General features: G+C 42.8%; 1 protein-coding gene across 1 annotated transcript in view; it reads right to left on the reverse strand.

Moving 5' to 3' along the window:
• Positions 1–20,089, reverse strand: part of KCNH8 (potassium voltage-gated channel subfamily H member 8) — a 346,041-nt gene that overhangs the window by 312,116 nt on the left and 13,836 nt on the right. Inside the window, exons 3-4 of the mRNA XM_033930671.1 lie at positions 11,910–12,041; positions 3,904–4,031 (exon numbers count right to left, since the gene is read on the reverse strand). Of these exons, the coding sequence (XP_033786562.1) occupies positions 3,904–4,031; positions 11,910–12,041 (260 nt within the window). The remainder of the gene's footprint in view (positions 1–3,903; positions 4,032–11,909; positions 12,042–20,089) is intronic.

Raw genomic sequence — 20,089 nt, forward strand, 5'->3', positions numbered from 1 at the left:
TTAAAGATTTTAAAAGCCGGTAGATTGTAATTACTTGTGTTAGATACCAAGGAATGTTGTGATGAATAATTTAAATACAGTGGTACCTCAGAATTCGAACTTAATCCGTTCCCGAACTCAGTTCGAATTCCGAAACATTCGAGTTCCAAGACAATTTTTCCCATTGAAAACAATAGAAATGACATTATTCCATTCTGGTACTTTGGAATCCGAACATAATCTGTTCCCGAACTCAATTCGAGTTCTAAGACAATTGTTTCCATTGAAAACAATAGAAACTGCATTTTCAAATAAATATAACAGTAAACACACTAGTTTTGTTTTGTAATGTTTTAATCATAACATTCTCAGATATTAACCAATGATAATACAGTACAGTAGAGTAATTTTCAGTACAGTAATATAAAGAAACCAGTCTGTGAAAAAGAAAAGCAAGCAAGCTGGACTTATTTTTCAAAGGCTTCTATGTTGTCCGCTGCTTCTTATTGTTTTAGACACTACAGCGCTGAAACTAGAGAATTGAATGCAGGACACCTACTGTTCTCACAATTCCAGAGCCCTGAAGAAATGATTATCTTATCGTGAAATGTTGGCCATCATCTAGTTTCAGCACTGTAGCATTTAAAACAATAAGAAGCAGTTGACAAGACCGGCAACACCGAAGCCTCTGTTAAATAAATCCAGCTTGTTTTGTAATTTTTATTCATAACACTCTTAGATACTGTATTAACTAATGATACTGTAATATAGTAGAGTAATGTTCGGTACAGTAATTTAAAGTAACCAATGATTACTGAACATAAGGTAGATTATTGTTAGGAAGGAAGTCACTTTCCAGATTAGCCTCTGGTGGTTCAGATGGAGATAGAATGTGAAAGCATGTGTTACCAGGCAGGTGTCTTCATTCTGCTCCTTTTTAGGCTCTTTGACAAAGTACCACTTGTAGAGGGCTTGGGATCACCTTCTGTGTTGGCATCAAGTGGATCATGTGGTTCTGGTGTCAGTATTATGCTCCTTTTTAGGCTCTTTGACAAAGTACCACTTGGAATCATTTGGGATCACCTTCTGTGTTGACATTAGGTGGTTTAGGTGTCTTCATTCTGCTCCTTTTTATTCTCTTTGCCAAGGTACCACTTGTAGAGGGCTTGGGATCACTTTCTGTGTTGGCATCAGATGGTTCTGGTGTCTCTATTCTGCTCCTTGTTAGGCTCTTTGCCAAGGTACCACTTGTAGAGGGCTTGGGATCACCTTCTGTGTTGGCATCAGGTGGTTCAGATGGTTCTGGTGTCTATATTCTGGTGGTATCTTTTGCAAACCAACGTTCCAAAATGGTTTGATGATGACGACCTTTTTGAACTTTTCTAAAATGTTCAATGATATTATCATTGAATAAGTTAACACACCTGTTAACAAGGGCTTTATCGGGGTGCCACTTCTCTATGACTGCCTGTGTTTTTGACCACATGCTGAGCAGATCCTTGATTTCAGCTGTGGGTATGGTACCTGCATCTCCCTCTTCCTCCCCTGAAGAAATTTCTTGGGCTACTTCTTTCGGCTGCTGCTGGTTGAGGTGCTGAAGCTCTTCCGTTGTTAGCTCTGTCTTGTGATCATCCACTAACTCAATGACATCCTCTTCCCTGACTTCCAAACCCATGGATTTGCCCAGAGATACAATGTCAGGAACAACAGGTGGTTCTTCAAAGCCTTCAATGTTCCTTTCAGCAACACATTCTGGCCAGAGGTTTTTCCAGGCAGAGACCAATGTTCTCAAAGACACTTCCCTCCATGATTTCTCAATGATTCTTAGGAATGGAGGATATTGTAGTGATCCTTCTAGAACTCTCGCAGAGTCAGTTCTGTATCATTTGTAATTTCAAAACATCTCTGGACATAGCCTTGGTGTACAATTTTTTGAAGTTTGAGATCACCTGCTGATCCATTGGCTGTATAAGAGGAGTAGTAATGGGGGGCAAAAATTTGATCTTGATGAAGCTATATTCTCCCACCAAATTATCCTTCAGCCCTGGTGGAAGTTCAGAAGCATTGTCGAGGACAAGGAGAGCCTTGATCGGGAGGTTTTTCTCCTGCAGATAAGCCTTTACACGAGGAGCAAACTCCTCATGTATCTACTCAGTGAAGAACTGCCTGGTAACCCATGCTTTCACATTCGATCTCCACATAACATTAAGTTTGCTCTTAATGATGTTATTCTTCTTAAAGACCTGTGGGTTTTCTGAATGGTATACAAGGAGAGGTTTGATCTTGCAGTACCCACTAGCATTACAACACACCAAAAGAGTAAGGCAGTCTTTCATTGGCTTATGGCCGGGTACAGACTTTTCTTCCTTTGAGATGTATGTTCGCCTGGACATCTTTTTCCAAAAGAGGCCAGTTTCGTCACAATTGAACACTTGGTTCGAAACATAGCCCTCACTGATCACAAACTCCTTAAACTCCTTTACAAAATCTTCAGCTGTTTCAACATTAGAACTGGCTACCTCCCCATGCATAACAATGCTATGGGTCCCAGTCCTTTTCTTAAAGTTCTCGAACCACCCTCTACTGGCTTTAAACTCCTCCTTTTCATCAGTAGTATCAGGCAGGCCTTTCACTAGATCTTCATGAAGAACTTTGGCTTTCTCACAAATGATTATCTCTGAAATCACATCACCAGCAAGCTGTCTTTCATTAATCCAATTAGAGAGCAATTTTTCCATCTCTTCCATGCTTTTTGATCTCCTAGAGGTCAGTGTAGTAACCCCTTTGGCCACATTAGCTGCTTTGATAGCTTCTTTATTTTTCAAAATTGTACACACAGTCGATTTAGGCATACCAAACATAGCAGCAAGATCAACCACACGTGTACCGCTTTCATGCTTAGCAATAAGCTCTTTCTTAACTTCAATTGTAGCTCTAACAGCTTTCCTCTTGCTTTTATTTTCCGCTGGACACATGGCTAATATAGGTGGCCTGAGGGCTGTGTAGGAACAAGATTGGACCCACGTGGCAGAAACAGCAAGACCAGGTCCCCCTGGCAGAGGCAGCAAGATTGGCTCAGTGGCAGAAACAGCAAGACCAGGTCCCCCTGGCAGAGGCAGCAAGATTGGGTCCTCTTGGCAGAGGCTGCAAGATTGGGTCTCCCTGTGGCTGAGGTTGCAAGATTGGGTCCTCTTGACTGAGGCTGCAAGATTGGGTCCCCCTGGCTGAGGCTGCAAGATCGAGTCCCCCGTGGCTGACACAGCAAGATCGGGTCCCCCTGGAAAAAACACAAGATCGGCTCCACCTGTTTGAGGCTGCAAGATCGGGTCACCCTGAAAGAAGTAGCAAGATCGGTCCCATGTGGCAGAGGCAGCAAGATATGAGCATACAGGAACTGCAACCATTGCTCAGCCAAAAGCTTTCCTCCCAGGTGGAAACAGGAAGCTGCGTTAGAGGGAAAGCTTTGGGCTGAGCAACGTGGGTTCGGATTCAGAGTCAAAATTCACTAAAAAAAAAAAAAGATTGGATTCCAAAACGTTCGAGTTCTGGGGCGTTCAGATTCTGAGGTACCACTGTACCAACACAAGGATTTAAAAAAGGATTCAATATCTTATAGGCAATCAGTGAAGTTTTCTTCAGTCTCTCTTACACATACAGGCACTCCTTCAGGTTCTCTAAAGTCACTAAAACAAATTTGGTTTGGTTGTTTTTAACATTGTTGTTGTTTTTTTCAGAAGTATGTACGAGTTATGATTACTAACAATTTTTTGCAGAGTGATAGTATCTAATACTAAAATATTTTTAAAATGTCTTAGCAAACAAGACAATTCAAAATTAAGCATACAGCATATTAAATCATTAAAGCCGACTTCTAAACAGATGAAAAATTGTTAAGATGCAATTATACATGCATGCTACACTTACATTATTAAGTTTTAATTTGTTCTTTTCTCTTCTTTGTATATGTCCAGAGATATGATAAAAAACAGCTCGACTTCGTCTTCGTGCCGTATCAAAATGGGAACTCGCTTTTCCTCTTCCTTTATTTTTTTCTGCAGTATAAAAACAGCACATAATTAACCTCATTTTCATAGAACACAACCCTTGAGAGCTGTTTTACAGGTCATTTCCCCATACATATTAAGGGGGGAGGGAAGTTATCGAGGTGCAGTAAAAGGCAAACTTTTACTGTAGATTGAATTACCATAAAAGACATGGTAGGATGCTGACTACCATGATAAATGAATAGAGCTGTTCATGAGACAAGTCACAAGCAGTGTTATTGCAGTAGCCCTGGAACACCAGAACTCAAAGCCATGGCTGATACTCCCATTTGGCATCTTAAAGGGACCATGGTGCTATAGTTCCCACACAATCTCCAATCATCATCACAACCCCCCAATCCAAATATCTAACCACTTTCCTTATCATCACCTCTGTTCTCTCAATGACACCCAAATTTCCCTACACATGATCCCAACCCTTCAATGATACCTGAATCACACCACAGAAGACGCCAATCCCCCAGATCAGAAGCTCCACTCCCACCGTTCAAAAGCCCTACCCAGCAAATGAGTGCCCCCACCAACTCCTGTAGGCCTATCTTTATTATTGCCTGGTGATGTTGAGGGTCCTCAGGCAGCATCAATCAACAGTCACTCCTGCCCTTGCTGTCACCTTCTGACAAAATGGCACCACTAGTGGTAGTCTTGCAATACTACCACTAGGGATCATGTTATTGTCCTCTGGCACAGCCTGCTTCTCTATGCATATGCCTGCTTTCCAAATGGCCATGACTGCTCACCGAGGTCCTTACTTCCTGTGCTCTCAAATTAGCTCATTAACATCTTGCAGGTACTATTTTTTCTATGTCAGACATGCATTTCTAACAAGCACAGGGGATAATTTTAAAACAGATATCTTATGTTTGAAGGCAAAAATAGATGCCTATTTTATAAAGATAATACAAAAATAGTTGATAAAATTAATAAAGTCTTGGATAAATCACCATTGGAAAGTACATGGCACTTCAGGGGAAATAAAAAAAACACTCAAAAGAGTAAAGGAGAAAAATTAACTAAGAGATTTCAATACGAGCTTAATTATCTCTCCGAATGACCAAGAGCCCCAGGCAGGTATTCATGAGTGACTAGCACTTAGACCAACATCTAAATGAATCCTGCCCCGTACATCATAAAACCTTTAATAAATTTAATAAATAAATATAAAGTGCAAACGTGCCTCAAATGTGGGAACCAAGAAAAATGCAAGGATGATTTTAAAAAAAACCCCAAAAACCCAGTAAAATAAGAAGAAAGAAAAACCTAAATATCAATAAAGAAATTATAACAAACATCCCCACATGTGAAACCACATGAGAACAAAAAAAGTCCCAAAAGTCATATAAAAATGATGTCAATAGTTCAAGTAAAAGTTCATATCAAGTCCATCTCCAAAATATATCCAGTATAGTATCCAATATAGTGAATAAATATCTGATAAATAGGTAAATCGTGTCTTCGTTCAGTAGATAGCTAATAAATATGTAAATCGTATCTCCATTCACACCATTCAAATCAAATGAATAAATAACTTAGCTCATTCATAAGTATACTATATCTCCGCTCGACAGGTCCTGTTTCGATATTCTTCGTCAGAAGGGAGAGTTCGGAACAGCAATACGTTCTCTAATCCGAGAGCTAGGAATGCGATATCATTATGTAGTAAACTTCTCGCCAAGTACAGCGGCTCAATCATGCTGAAACTCGTGAACATAGTGAGAGGGTTCTTTTGTGGGACAATCTAGATCTTATATTAAGGACACCTCTGATTTTCTTCGTAAATTGGAAAATATAAATCAGTTACTCCAAGAGAAATGTTAAAACGTTATTTGTTGGAGATATTAGAAGTTCTGAAAGATTCAATGCCTCCTTTTACCCAGGTCTATTATTTTCCGAATAAAAATCAACTTCATCAGGAAAGGAATCAAGATCCAATCGATGTGTCTGCTTTACTTGAAATGTCAGATAAAGAAAGTGCAATACCTGCAACATTGATTGTGACCTTAGCTATTGCATTGGACAAAAATTGGCTTCTGAGATTATTCTTTAAAAATAAGGAGAAAAAGTTTCTTGATCTTAAGATACAAATGTTCCCAGATTTGGCAAAGGACACACAGAGGCATAGAAGAGAGTTCTTACTACTAAAACCTGGAGTCTTAGCTCTTGGAGGCACTTTTTATCTTCGTCATCCCTGCAAATGTATAGTACAATATAATTCTCAGAAATATGTTTTCTTTGAGCCATTCCAGCTAATGGCTTTTCTATCTATGTCCCCCCTGGAAAGGGAAAAGAAATGAGGACTTTAGTATATTAGACGCCTGATTATCAGTTAACCATGTTCCACGTATCTTAAGTTTAATATTGTTTCTTGTTATTCCGTTTGTGTTACGTCATGGATCTTATTGTGGACTTGAGTGATTAAGTAATATTTTGTTCTTCAAAAAATGGATTAAGTGTTAATTTTTCTTTTGCTGTAATCACTTTCTGTACAAGTGTATCTTGATTTGTTATTTGAAATTATAAATAAATAAATAAAAGGAAAAAAAAAGGCATGTTTGTCTTGACATGCAAGTTGATGATTTTCATCCTAACTGCTTGGATCAGAAACATCTGAAGAACCTTTTAAAAGTTGTCTACAGATCCCTGTAAAGGATTTATTCTTATTCATCCAGAGATATATGGTACGACGAGCAAGGTGATTAAATTTGCAGACGATACAAAGTTATTCAGAGTAGTGAAGACACAGAAGGATTGCGAAGACCTGCAACGTGACATAAATACGCTCGACAAATGGGCCGTGATATGGCAAATGAGATTTAACGTGGATAAGTATAAGGTGATGCATGTCGGTAACAAAAATCTTATACAGGAATACAGGATGTCTGGTGCAGTACTCAGAGTGACCCCCCCAGGAAAGAGACTTGGGAGTACTGGTCAACAAGTCGATGAAGACGTCTGCGCAATGCGCGGTGGCAGCAAAAAGGGCAAACAGAATGCTAGGAATGATTAAGAAGAGGATCACAAACAGATCAGAGGTTATCATGTACCACTGCCATGTACCGGGCCATGGTACGCCCCCACCTGGAATACTGGGCCTCTTCTTCCTTGAAAAGAGGAGAATGAGAGGGGACATGATCAAAACATTCAAGATAATGAAGGGACTAGACTTAGTAGATAAAGACAGGTTGTTTACCCTCTCCAAGGTAGAGAGAATGAGAGGGCACTCTCTAAAGTTAAAAGGGGATAGATTTTGTACAAACCACAAGGAAGTTCTTCACCCAGAGTGTGGTAGAAATCTGGAATGCTCTTCCAGAGGCTGTTATAGGGGAAAGCACCATCTGGGGATTCAAGATTAAGTTAGACAAGTTCCTGCTGAATCAGAACATACGCAGGTAAGGCTAGACTCAATTAGGGCACTGGTCTTTGACCTAAGGGCCACCGTGGAAGCGGACTGCTGGGCACGATGGACCTCTGGTCTGACCAAGCAGCGGCAATTCTTATGTTCTTATTTTGTTGCTAATCACATTCATCACTTTTTAATTTTTGGATCTTAACAGCTTGTAGAGAAATTTGAAAGTCTGTATCTTTAACAATAAATCTTTATTCATTTTATCAAATTTTTCCAAAATTAATCTAGTCTTCAGTTGAGCAGTGATAGTATCTCCCTCTAATTTGGAGGTAACATTAGGTCTCTAATACATTTATTTAAGATAGCATTCCATTTTACAACAAAAGATGAACCATATGTAAACATTTTTGGTTTAGTTTTATATGCAAACCTCATTGTATTATATATAATCGTATATATTGTGCAATTGTCACCATGCAGTACTACTGAGGTTCTGTCAATTCAATGATATCATCATGCAGTGGAATGCTTTTATGTTTGGGGCGGAAGGGGCTGTCCGTCTGGCCAACAAACAAAGGTTAAAGGGAGGTCCAGGTGGGTGGTCTAGAAGGTGGTGGTGCACTTTTATGGGGTGGGGATGAACTTTAGGGAGATGGAGCGAGTTTTTTGGGGTGGGGGTGTCAGCAGGAGGGACTGGGAAACCCTCCTGCTGGGGAACATTGTCAGGGGTGGGAGGTGTTGACAGGAGGTATTGGGCATCCCTCCTGCTGGGGAACATTGTTAGGGGGGTTGGGGGTATCAGCAGGAGGGATTGGGCCTCCCTCCTGCTGGGGAACATTGTCAGGGGATGGGGGGTATCAGCAGGAGGGATTGGGCCTCCCTCCTCCTGCTGGGGAACATTGTCGGGGATGGGGGGTGTCAGCAGGAGGGATGGGGCCTCCCTCCTACTGGGGAACATTGTCAGGGGGGTGGGGGGTGTCAGCAGGAGGGATTGGGCCTCCCTCCTGCCGCTGATCTTTGAAGAGGTTTCGGGGGATCCGGCAGGAGAGATTGGGCATTTCTCCTGCCGGGGAACATTAGGGAAGGGTTCGCGGAAAGAGAAATTGGGCATCTCTCCTGCTGGGGAACATTTGTGGGGAGAGGGGGTGTCACAGCAGCTTCGGGCAGGAGGGACAAGGCATCCTTCCTGCTGCAATTGTTCTGGGGGGGGGGGGGTGTCCACAATTATCTAACTGGCGCTTATGACAGACGCCGGTTAGAGAATCTTGCATTTAGACAAAGGACTGGTCCCTCCCACACTGGGGAAATTTTTTTTTTTTTTTTTTTTTTGAGAATAGGGCTTAAAAGTAGACGTAATGGTGGTCTGGGCGATTAAACTGCTGAATGTATAGATAAGCCATTCTTTAAAAAAACAACAACACATTTAGGACGTTTTTTTTGAGAATGGACATTTCTCTGCTGCCTACTGTGTGCGCCTAGGGACTTAGGCCAAAAGGGTACTTAGACGTTGTTTTTGATTATGCCCCTCTAAGCTTTAGTAAAAGGGTTCTTTAGTACATAACCAGTGTATACATACTACCGAAGGTATCCTGCACTCTGAAAGGGTCTATATCATGCAAACAAGATGTGAAAAGAGCTTATTTACTTGGACAAAAGGATATCTTTGGACCAAAAATGTTCTCTTTCTCTCTCTCTCCCATTGTTAGATGGGCTCATTTAAGGTTAAGGTAATTTCCTGGCTTATACAAGAAGTGTTAATTTAATTTAAAGCAGGCTTTTACATTCCACTTTACCTTTTTTAGGCCAAGGTGGATTAAAAATCATCTATGAGCTCATTACAGTTTCGTTCTAAAACACATTTAGACTTATCACATTAAAATAAGTTAAAATATCATAAAAAATTAACTCCCTTTTACAAAACTATATCGCAGTTTTTAGCATTTTCTGTGGCAGTAACAGCTCTGATGCTCATAAAATTCCTATCCCCCACATTCACAAAGTTAGCTAGAATTGATTTTTCTAGCTAGTATAGCAACCTTTGCAAAACATTTTTCTAAGACCCTCAGCGCCACCACTCAGAACTCAATATTTCTCATTGTTCTGAGCTTTACGTGTCTCTTTGTCATTGGATCTATTTTTACACTATCTTTTATAAAGAGCTTAATGTTTAATTTTAATTTATTCAGTGCTTTAAAATATTAATAAGCCGATACTTAGCTTATGATCAAGTGGTCTCTGCTAGGAATGTCAATGCCGACATGTTTCGCTTAGACAGCTTTTTCAAGGCTTGACCCCCTAATCCCTGCCGCCAAAAACTGTGACCACATATTCTCCACAGCGGCAGGGATTAGGTGGCAGGGATTTTGACGGCAGGGATTAGGGGTTAAACTTTGAAATAGCTGTCTAAGCGAAACATGTCGGCATTGACATCCCTAGCGGCATTGACATTCCTAGCAGAGACCACTTGATCATAAGCTAAGTATCGGCTTATTAATATTTTAAAGCACTGAATAAATTGAAATTAAACATTAAGGGGCTCATAATCAAAAGAAAAAAACATCTAAAAAGTGGCCTAAATGGCTACTTGGACGATCAAAAAGTCTGATCGTCCAAGTACCCATAATCAAAGCTGGTTTTAGACGTATCTAAAACCAGCTTAGGCCTTTCCCCTGCCTCTAAACGCACAGAGAGAAAAGAGGCGTTTTTAGAGGAGGGGGAAAGGGCGGGCAATGGGCAGGATGTGGGCCGACCTAGACCTAGGCGTGCAGCAGGTATAACCAAAACATTTGACAGGTTGCCTAGTCAGCACTTATATGTTTTGCCATAGACCAAGTCAAAACAGGTATAAGTGCCGAAAAAGGGGCCGCTGAGCTGATCGTGGCTGCTGCGATCAGCTCAGCGGCCCCAGCAACCTGCCTACCCCCCTTCAGCAATGATCGCGGCAGGAGAGATGGCTCATCTCCCCTGCCGCGATCCACCCTTCCCCCCCGACAACGATCAGGGCAAGAGGGAGCCCAAGCACTCTTGTCCCAGCAGCACCCCGACTCCCTGATTATGTTCGGGGCAGGAGGGAGCCCAAGCCCTCCTGCCCTGTGATCCCCAACCCCTCCCCCCGATTACCATCAGGCCAGGAGGGAGCCCAAGTCTTCCTGGCCTCTCGCCCCCCACCCCCTACAAGATCAGGCAGGAGGGAGCCCAACCCCTCCTGCCCAGGTGGACACCCTACCCCCATCGCCTACAATACAGGCAGGAGGGATCCCAAGCCCTCCTGCCCTCAACACAAACCCCCCCAATGACCGCCACCTCCGAACCCACGATCACCCCCGACCCGTGACCCCCCCATGACCACCACCACCCCCCTTCCCCGTACCTCAAAATGTTGTCCAGACGGACAGGTGCCAAGCCCGCCCATCCAGCAAGCCTGCTGGCTCCGGAATGGGGCCGGATTGGCCCATGTGGCTGAAACCCCGCCTACAGGTGGGACCTGAGGCACCTGGGCCAACCAGAATAGGCCTGGGAGCCTTAGGCTCCTCCTGTGGGTGGGGCCTTAAGCACATGGGCCTCCCTCTACATTCAGCTGTTTAAACGCACAGACCACCACTACGTCTACACTTAAGACACATTACCAACCAAAAAAGCAGCCTAAGTCCCAAATGCCCAGCACAAGAGCTTTTAGGCGAAAGAGGAGCCGGTCCTTTGCTTAAAAGCTGGATTCTGTAACCGGTGTCTGTCAAAAAGAACACCGGTTACAGAATCCACCCCCCCACCCCATCCCAGCAACAATCGTGGCAGGAGAGATGGCTCATCTCCCCTGCCGTTATAACAATCCTGAAGTGCCGTCAACCGTGGCACTTTGAATCACTATCGTGGCAGGAGAGATGAGCCAATCTCTCCTACAGTGATCCTTCAACCCCCCCCCCCGACAAGATCGGGCAGGAGGGAGCTCAACCCCTCCTGCCCCGGCGACCCAAGACCCCCCCAACACAATCTGGGCAGAAGGGTTTCCAGGCCCTCCTGACCCGGCAACCACCACACCCCGCTGATCTGATTTGGGCAAAAGGGAGCCCAACCCCTCCTTCCCCCGTGACCCCCCCCGCCCACACTAAGATATGGGCAGGTAGGATCCCAAGCCCTCCTGCCCCGACGCAGGCCCCCCCACGACTACCCCCAAACCCCTGATTGGCCCGCCGAACCCCCCCACCCGCTGACCCCATGACACCCCCGCCAAATCCACGATTCCACCCCACCACCGACATCCCCCCTTTACCTTAAAAAAATTAGCCGGATGGACAGGTCCCAAACCCATCTGTCCAGCAGGCCTGCCATCCTCAGAATGGCGGGCCTTAGGGCCTGATTGGCCCAGGTGCCTCAAGCCCCACCCACAAGTGGGGTCTGAGGCACCTGGGCCATTTGGAATTGGCCCAGTTGCCTTAGGCCCCTCCTTTATCAAAGTCTATGATGTAAAGGTTTGAATGTGAGACTTCCTGGAAAGCATCTGCCTTACTGTAAACCATACTAACCTTCTTTTTTATCTTCTTGAGCTTTCTTTACTTTTGTTTCTGTTATGTCCTTGAAAGAGGACAAAAATAGTACCACATCTCCCTTCTCATTCTTTATAGGAACAATGTCCAATAGGCACCAAAATGCAGAACCTGAAAGCAAAACAATAAATTTTATTTGAATAGCTTTCCTAAGATAAAATACATAATACAGAAGAGACATCAGAACTTTAAATGACTATCATTTATAATGACTATCATTTATAATGAAATATTTTTTATTATCTAACAAGAAAACCCTGAACAGTACAATAGATACAATACAAAAGGGTAAACCAAAGAGGTATAATCCTAACCTCCCGCCCCCCACCCCCATCCCACCGAGCCCAAATACTGCAACATATCAAAAAAATCACAATCCCAAGAAGGTATATGCAGACAGGTGTATGAATATCATTTAAATCCTCCCCCCCCAAAAAAAAAAAAATAACCCCCCCCAAAAAAAATCAAAAACCCAAAACCCTTATTTGAAAACTCAGTAGTTAGAAGAACACAGGTGTTCAGCTCATGTAAATCTGCTTGCATTATCAGTAGGAACTCAGTAATGCTACTTTCTCTGAAAAGAAATCATTAGTTTAAAAGCAAAAAATTATCTGCAGGGATCATTAACAGAACTTAATGAAGCTGCTTATTTTTTAAAAATCATATATTTTCCTTTGAACTCATTACAGAAGCCATTCCTGTTTGAAATAGAATATTTTCTCGTGTATAAACTCTCATATCCATGCCTAATGTTTACTCTAAAATATTTTTTAATTATTTAAGTTGACCATTTAATCCTTGCTGCCATTTTCCATGGATAGTACATTTGTATAAATGGGGATGGGGGATATCAATGTTACTAAAAGTTTAGATCAATAGAAAAGAATATTTGGATAGAATTAGTGGTGGGAGGGAAGAGAGTAAACTTTAGGTATTTTATTGCTATAATAGAAAGAAATTCAAGTGATGTATTCAATTTCAAATGTTTTATTGATTGTACACTTGATGTAAGATGAAAAAATGAATAAAGAATTAAAAAAAAAAAATCCTTGCTGCTGAAAACATATATACCTGGAGCTTCAAAGTTGTTAAATCACAAGAGGATTGTGAAAATTGTGAGACTGGGCATCATAATGGCAGATGATATTTAATGTGAGCAAGTATAAAGTGATGCACCTGGGAAAGAGTAACCCGAACTATAGCTAGGTGTCATCGTTGAGGATATGTTGAAACCCTAAGCTCAATGAGCAGCAGTGGCTAAGAAAGCAAATAGAATGTTATGAATTACCAGGATAGGAATGGAAAATAAAGATGAAAATGTTATAATGCCCTTGGATTGCTCTATGGTATGGCCATAACTCGAATACTGTGTGCAGTTCTGGTTGCCATATCTCAAAAAAGATATAGCAGAATTAGAAAAGGTACAGAGAAGGGCGACAATGATAAAAGGGATGGGGACGAGTTCCCTATGAGGAAAGACTAAAGTGGCTAGGACTGTCCAGCTTGGAGAAGAGACATCTCAGGGATGATATGATAGAGGTTTATAAAATACTGAGTGCAGTGGAAAGGATAGATGTGAATCGCTTGTTTATTCTTTCCAGAAATACTAGGACTAGGAGGCATGCAATGAAGCTACTAAGTCGTAGATTTAAAACAAACTGGAGAAAATATTTCTTCACACAGCGTGTAATTAAACTCTGGAATTCATTGCCAGAAAATGTGGTAAAATCAGTTAATTTAGTGGGGTATAAAAAAGGTTTCGATAATTTCCTAACAGAGAAGTTCATAGGTCATTATTGAGATGACTTGGGGAAATCCACTGCTTATTCCTAGGATAAGCAGTATAAAATCTGTTTTACTTCTTGGGATCTAGCTAGGTACTTGGGACCTGGGTTGGCCACTGTTGGAAACAGGATACTGGGCTTGATGGACCTGCAGTCTGTCCCAGTATGACAATTCTTATGTTTTGTAATATTCCCCTTCCCATAAAGAAAATAGTAGAGGAATGAAGTCAGGAACTGGGTAATATTCCAGTCACTGCTAAGCAATTTCTGAATCTAAATTAGAGAAATTCACTCATATCAAGATCAAAGTGTATCAATATTTTCTATGTGCATTGGTATTGGTCTTTTTCCTAATACTGGACTGATGAAAAATCTTTACATTAGCTGAAACATAGCATTTCATTTCTGCATATTGGCACTTAATGAACCAACCCCCTCCTTTACAAAGCCGCACCAGCGTTTTTAGTGCCGGCTGCCGCGGTAACAGCTCCGACACTCATAGAATTTCTATGAGCATCTAAGCTATTACCGCGGCAGCCGGCACTAAAAACACTAGCATGGCTTTGTAAAGGAGGGGGTAAGATAATTCTCTTTTCAGCTACAGTGGCAAAATAATGCTCAAATTTTAGGAAGTTGGTTGGTTGGACAGAGAACTTTTCAGCACACCCTCATAGATCATTCATGAGACAACCCACAGAGTATTATGTCTAGAATTGGAGGTCATAGCTTTAGAATCATATAGAAAAGATGAAAATGGTCCAGAGAAGGGCCACCAAAATTGCACTGGATCTGTAGCAGAGGCCCTATGTGTTAGAGATTTAAATATGCATATACTTTACATCAGGGGCGCTCAAAAGGCCGACCAGTAGATTGCAAAGGCAATGAGAGTCGATCGCGGAGCCCATCCCGGGCTCCATGATAGACTCATGTTGCCTTCACATTCTAACTGCTTCTCAACGCAGGAATCGGGAATCGGCCCTCAGCCACAGACATGGATTAAATCAGTAGACCCGTTTAGTAATTTCAAATTTACACCCAGCAGCGTCTACTGCGAGCTGTCAAAAATCAAGGTCAACAAGGCAATGGGGCCTGACAACCTACACCCTAGGGTACTCAGGGAGTTGGGTGATGTCTTGGCGGGACCGCTATCCGCACTCTTCAATCTCTCCCTTAGTACAGGTAACGTCCTGATGGACTGGAAGACGGCTAACGTCATTCTACTACACAAGAAAGGCTCCAGGATGGAGATGGCAAACTACAGACCAGTGAGTCTCACTTCAATAGTGAGCAAACTAATGGAAACCCTAATCAAACGCCAATTAGATAGGATCATGGACGAGGAGAATCTACAGGATCCCCGCCAACATGGATTTACTAAGGGGAGATCCTGCCAATCCAATCTGATCAGCTTCTTTGACTGGGTGACGAGGAAGCTGGATGTTAGTGAGTCCCTGGACATCGTCTACCTGGATTTCAGCAAAGCATTTGATAGCGTGCCACACCGCAGGTTGCTGAGCAAGATGAGTTTTTAGGTATGTGCGACACATTGACCAAATGGGTTGGGAACTGGCTTGGAGGTAGGCTTCAGAGGGTAGTAGTGAATGGCACCCCCTCCGAAATGTCAGAGGTGATAAGTGGAGTGCCACAAGGCTCCGTCCTGGGCCCGATCTTGTTCAACATCTATATAAGAGACTTGACAGAAGGGTTCCGAGGTAGAATAACATTATTCGCCGATGATACCAAACTAAGCAATGTAGTGAGCAAAAGCACAACAGACAAAGATGCAATGGCAGACGATATGATGCATGACCTACTTCTACTGGAGCACTGATCTAGGTCCTGGCAACTCAGTTTCAATGCCAAAAAATGTAAAGTCATGCACCTGGGAAGCCAAAATCCATGCAAGATTTACACCCTAAATGGCGAGATCCTGACAAGAACTGAAGCAGAAAGAGACTTAGGGGTAAATGTCAGGGAAGACATGAAGTCTGCAAATCAAGTGGAGCAAGCTTCATCCAAAGCAAGGCAAATCATAGGTTGCATACGCAGGAGTTTCGTCAGCCGTAAACCTGAAGTCATTATGCCACTGTATAGATCCATGATGAGACCGCACCTGGAGTACTGTGTGCAATTCTGGAGGCCGCATTACCGCAAGGATGTGCTGAGACTGGAATCGGTCCAGAGAATGGCCACCAGGATGGTCTTGGGACTCAAGGAGCTCCCGTACGAGGAGCGGTTAGGGAAATTGCAGCTCTACTCACTCGAGGAACATAGAGAGAGGGGAGATATGATCGAGACATTCAAGTATCTCACGGGCCGCATCGAGGTGGAAGAAGACATCTTCTTCTTCAAGGGTCCCGCGGCAACAAGGGGGCATTTGTGGAAAATCAGGGGCGGGAAACTGCACAGTGACACTAGGAAGTTCTTCTTCACTGAAAGGGTGGTTGATCGCTGGAATAGTCTTCCACTTCAGGTTATTGAGGCCAGCAGTGTGCCAGATTTTAAGGCCAGATGAGATAGACATGTGGGATCTATCCGCAAAGATAGATAGGGAGGGTCACTGGAGTGGGCAGACTTGATGGGCCGTGGCCCTTATCTGCCGTCTATTTCTATGTTTCTATGTGGTCAGTGCGAGCAGCAAGTGGAAAATGCTGCTAATGTCGGTGAATATTTCAAGAGGTACATGGGGTGGGGGTGGGGGGCAGAGAGTAAGAGAGGAGGAGAGGCACCGATGCCCCCCCTGTGAAGATGGTGCCTGGGTCGGTCTTCCCCTCCCCCCTTATTACACCAATGTTTGGGAACACTGCTTTAAGAAACATTTTAATTTATTGTGCTCAGATGATAAAATAAATAGTCTAAAATCCTAAATGCCATCATATAGATGGCTCTGCTCAATACCTCATAAAAGCTATCACTTAAACATGATTTCAAGGGAAAATCATGCATTTTATATTTTTAATTTGCAGCTAACAGATTTAAAGAAAGATTTTATTATAGATTTTCTTACAGTGACTATGAACAAAATAATAAGCAAGTGAGTCATCAGTCTGTGCACATACAATAGGCAGAGAATCAATTTCATATAAGATTCTATTTACTCAAAGGAATTTTATCTCTAAAGGGCAGATAATGAAAAAAGAGTAACAACTGTCAGGAAAGCAGATAATCATTGAATAGTTGGCAGAGCCCCCATGTCTCACACAAGGTATTTGTCAAATGCAAAATAAAGATTTTTAAACTGCACAGATGCTCTGTGAGCACCATCTGCTCACTGCAGAGACATGCCAAAAAAAACACCTATTCATACAACAAACATATGCATTGCACTGTATATTTACTATTAAAGGTCTCTCAGACTGGAATTGATTCTTGACTGCCTAACCTAAAGTAAAGAATGACATGGTGACAAAATTCATCACTGTTCCCATCGCGCAGATAAGAAGGACTGAGCTTGAGATAAACCCTAAAGACTGGTTCCCGCGAGGACGGGAACAGTGATGAATTTTGTTACCGTGCCATTTTCTACACTAGAGGTTTTTAACGCAGGCTGGCAAGGTAAGTGCTCCGATGCTCATAGGAATTCTTTGTGCATCAGAGCATTTACTGTGCTGGCCCGCACAACAAACCTCTAGCGCAGCTTAATAAAAGAGGCCATACCGTTGATGGTCCTCTGAACTAGAGTGCAGTTACTGTGGTATACCTTCTTATTGCAGTCTGATGAGGTAAATGATCCGAAGCTCATTCAATTCCTATGAGCATCAGAGTATTTATCTCACTAGCTCCCGGTAAGAAGCTCTACCGTGGTTTGGTAAATGGCAGCATGTATTTAATAGGAACCATTATGACATTAAAAAAAATTTCATATACCTAGGTAAAAATAAGAACATTTATACAACTCCCTGAGAACTCCGTTCCTCAGATAAACTGCTGACTGGCTCCTCTGTGACCCTGTACTGTACAGTGCTGTGTATGTCTGGAAGTGCTTTAGAAAAAATTAATAGTAGTAGTAGTAATTTAAGCAGGCAAGAGAGACTCTAGACCACTTAAATTGAAGAAAATATGGGAGCCAACTTTTCATTATGACTGATAGAGATTAAATTTTCTCTCTCTCTCTCGTGTGTTGATCACTCTTAACCAATCGTATATCTAGTTTAAATCTATCGGGGCTGATATTCATAGCAATTTATGCTGATGATTCCCAGATCTACATCTCTATACCTGAGATTTCACCTAAAATCTGAGAAAATGTCTCAGCCTGTCTGGATGTCCCTCTGCCACCTGAAACTAAACACGTGAAGCTAAACACTCTTCTTTCCGCCTAAACTCTCTGCTCCTCTCCCTCTGATTTCTGTCTCTATAAATAATACTGTTATCGTTCCTGTCTTCTCTGCTTGTAACCTTGGAGTCGTCTTTGATTCTGATCTATCATTTTCTACCCGCATCCAACAGAGTGCTAAAGCCTGTTGCTTCCTTCTCTACTATATCACCAAAATTTGCCTCTTACTCTTTGAGAACATTACCCGGATCCTTGTCCACACTCTTGTAACCTCACACTTAGACTACTGCAATCTATTTCTAACAGGTATCCAGCTAAACCGCCTCTAACCCCTGCAATCTTTATAAAACTCTGCTGCACGACTTATCTTCTGCCATCGCTACACTCACCTCACCCCCACCTCAAATCATTTCAATGGCTCCCTATCCACCTTCACATGCAGTTCAAACTCCTACTATAAACCTTCAAGTATCTCTCATCTCTTGTCTCTTCTTATACAACTCCCCGAGAACTCCATTCCTCAGACAAATTGCTTTTATCTGCACCTGTCTCTTCTACTTCCAATTTCAGACTTTGTTCCTTTCATCTTGGTGCCCTGTGTGCCTGGAATAAAATACTTGAGTCCGTCCACCTTGCCCTACCTGGTTCAACAGTAGGTTGAAAACTCCACTTTTTGAGACAGCCTTCAACTTATAACTCTTATGTCCTTCAACTTATAACTCTTATGTCCTCTGCTCACCACTCTAGCCAGCAGTTTAACCATTCCCTCTAACAGTAACTCCTACCTTGACATCCTGTTTGTCTGTCTTCATTGCTTAGATTGTAAGCTCAGTTTAGAAGGGACTGTCTCTGTGACCCTATACAGTGCTGTCAAGAAGTTCTCTAGAAATAATTAATAGTACTAATAGTAGTAATTTAAGAAGGCAAGAGAGGCTCCAGACCACTTAAAGAGAGAGAGAGAGAGAGAGAGAGAGATTCTGAAGGAAGAGACTCACCTGAGCAGAGGAAGCTCAGAGAAAGAACATTTCCTCAGCAAAGGGCTGTGAGGAGCCTGGGGGAAGAATGGAGAGAGACAGAGACTGTCAAAGTGAGACAGTTGGTGAGTAGGGGGCTAATGTAAGCCACCTTATCTTGAAGAAAATGTATTGAGGGGTGTTTGGAGTGTGATAAAGACTGAATCCCTTAATAGTGGGACTTAGTAAAGCACATGTTAATAAGAGTTTACTCTGAACTCCTGAGAAGGAACCAGACTGGGAGTCATAGTCTCAAAACTCACCAGTAAAATCCAGTGAGTCAATGTAGTGCCCATAGTGGGAGTGACTTTTATTTTATTGGTGATTCTCAGCATAATAATATGCAAATTATATGCATGCTATTTGTGCAAAAAATTGCCACTAAAGAGAGGGAGGCACTGTGCCTGGTGCTTGTTCAGAACAGCAATCACTAAGCACAGTTCCTCTCTCCTATAAAAGCTGATCTCCCTGCCCTGATCAACTGAGTTGCAGCAGAAAGAACAGTCGCCCCTCCCACTGACACCTCGCCTGCCTCTGCCCAGACACCCCATCAATAATCTGTACAAGATCGGCAGGAGGAATGCCCACTCCCTCCTGTTGCTGCTGCCGCCGCCACTGCCACAACTGGGGTCCCATGCCACTGCCCCCACCCCCGACACTCCTAGCAGGAAGGAAGCCCACTTTCTTCTGCTGCCAGGGTCCCTCACCCCCTGACAGCCTCCCCAACACTCCCAGCAGGAGAGATGCCCACTCCTCCCACTGCCTGTGATGCCCACCCCCCGACAACCCCCTGACACTCCCACAGGGCACATGAAAAAGGGAGAGAGGAGGACTGAATAAAAGGAACAGGTATAAAGTTAGGGTGCTTATACATGTGGGGAAGCAGATGGCATGGAGGGGCAGGGTTGGGCTTGACATCCCCAGCAGTGAACAGAAGGAGAAGTAGGAGAGTGCACCGAAGCAAAGGTAAACAATGATGGCAATGACGAAGATGGGCAGTACTCAAAGAAAAAGGTGATGGATGAATGGAAGGCAGAGAATGTTTGAGCTTGAGAGTGGAGAAAAGGTAAATGATATGATGACTGG

This window comes from Geotrypetes seraphini, chromosome 2 (genome assembly GCF_902459505.1).
Source record: "Geotrypetes seraphini chromosome 2, aGeoSer1.1, whole genome shotgun sequence".
Lineage (NCBI taxonomy): Eukaryota > Metazoa > Chordata > Amphibia > Gymnophiona > Dermophiidae > Geotrypetes > Geotrypetes seraphini.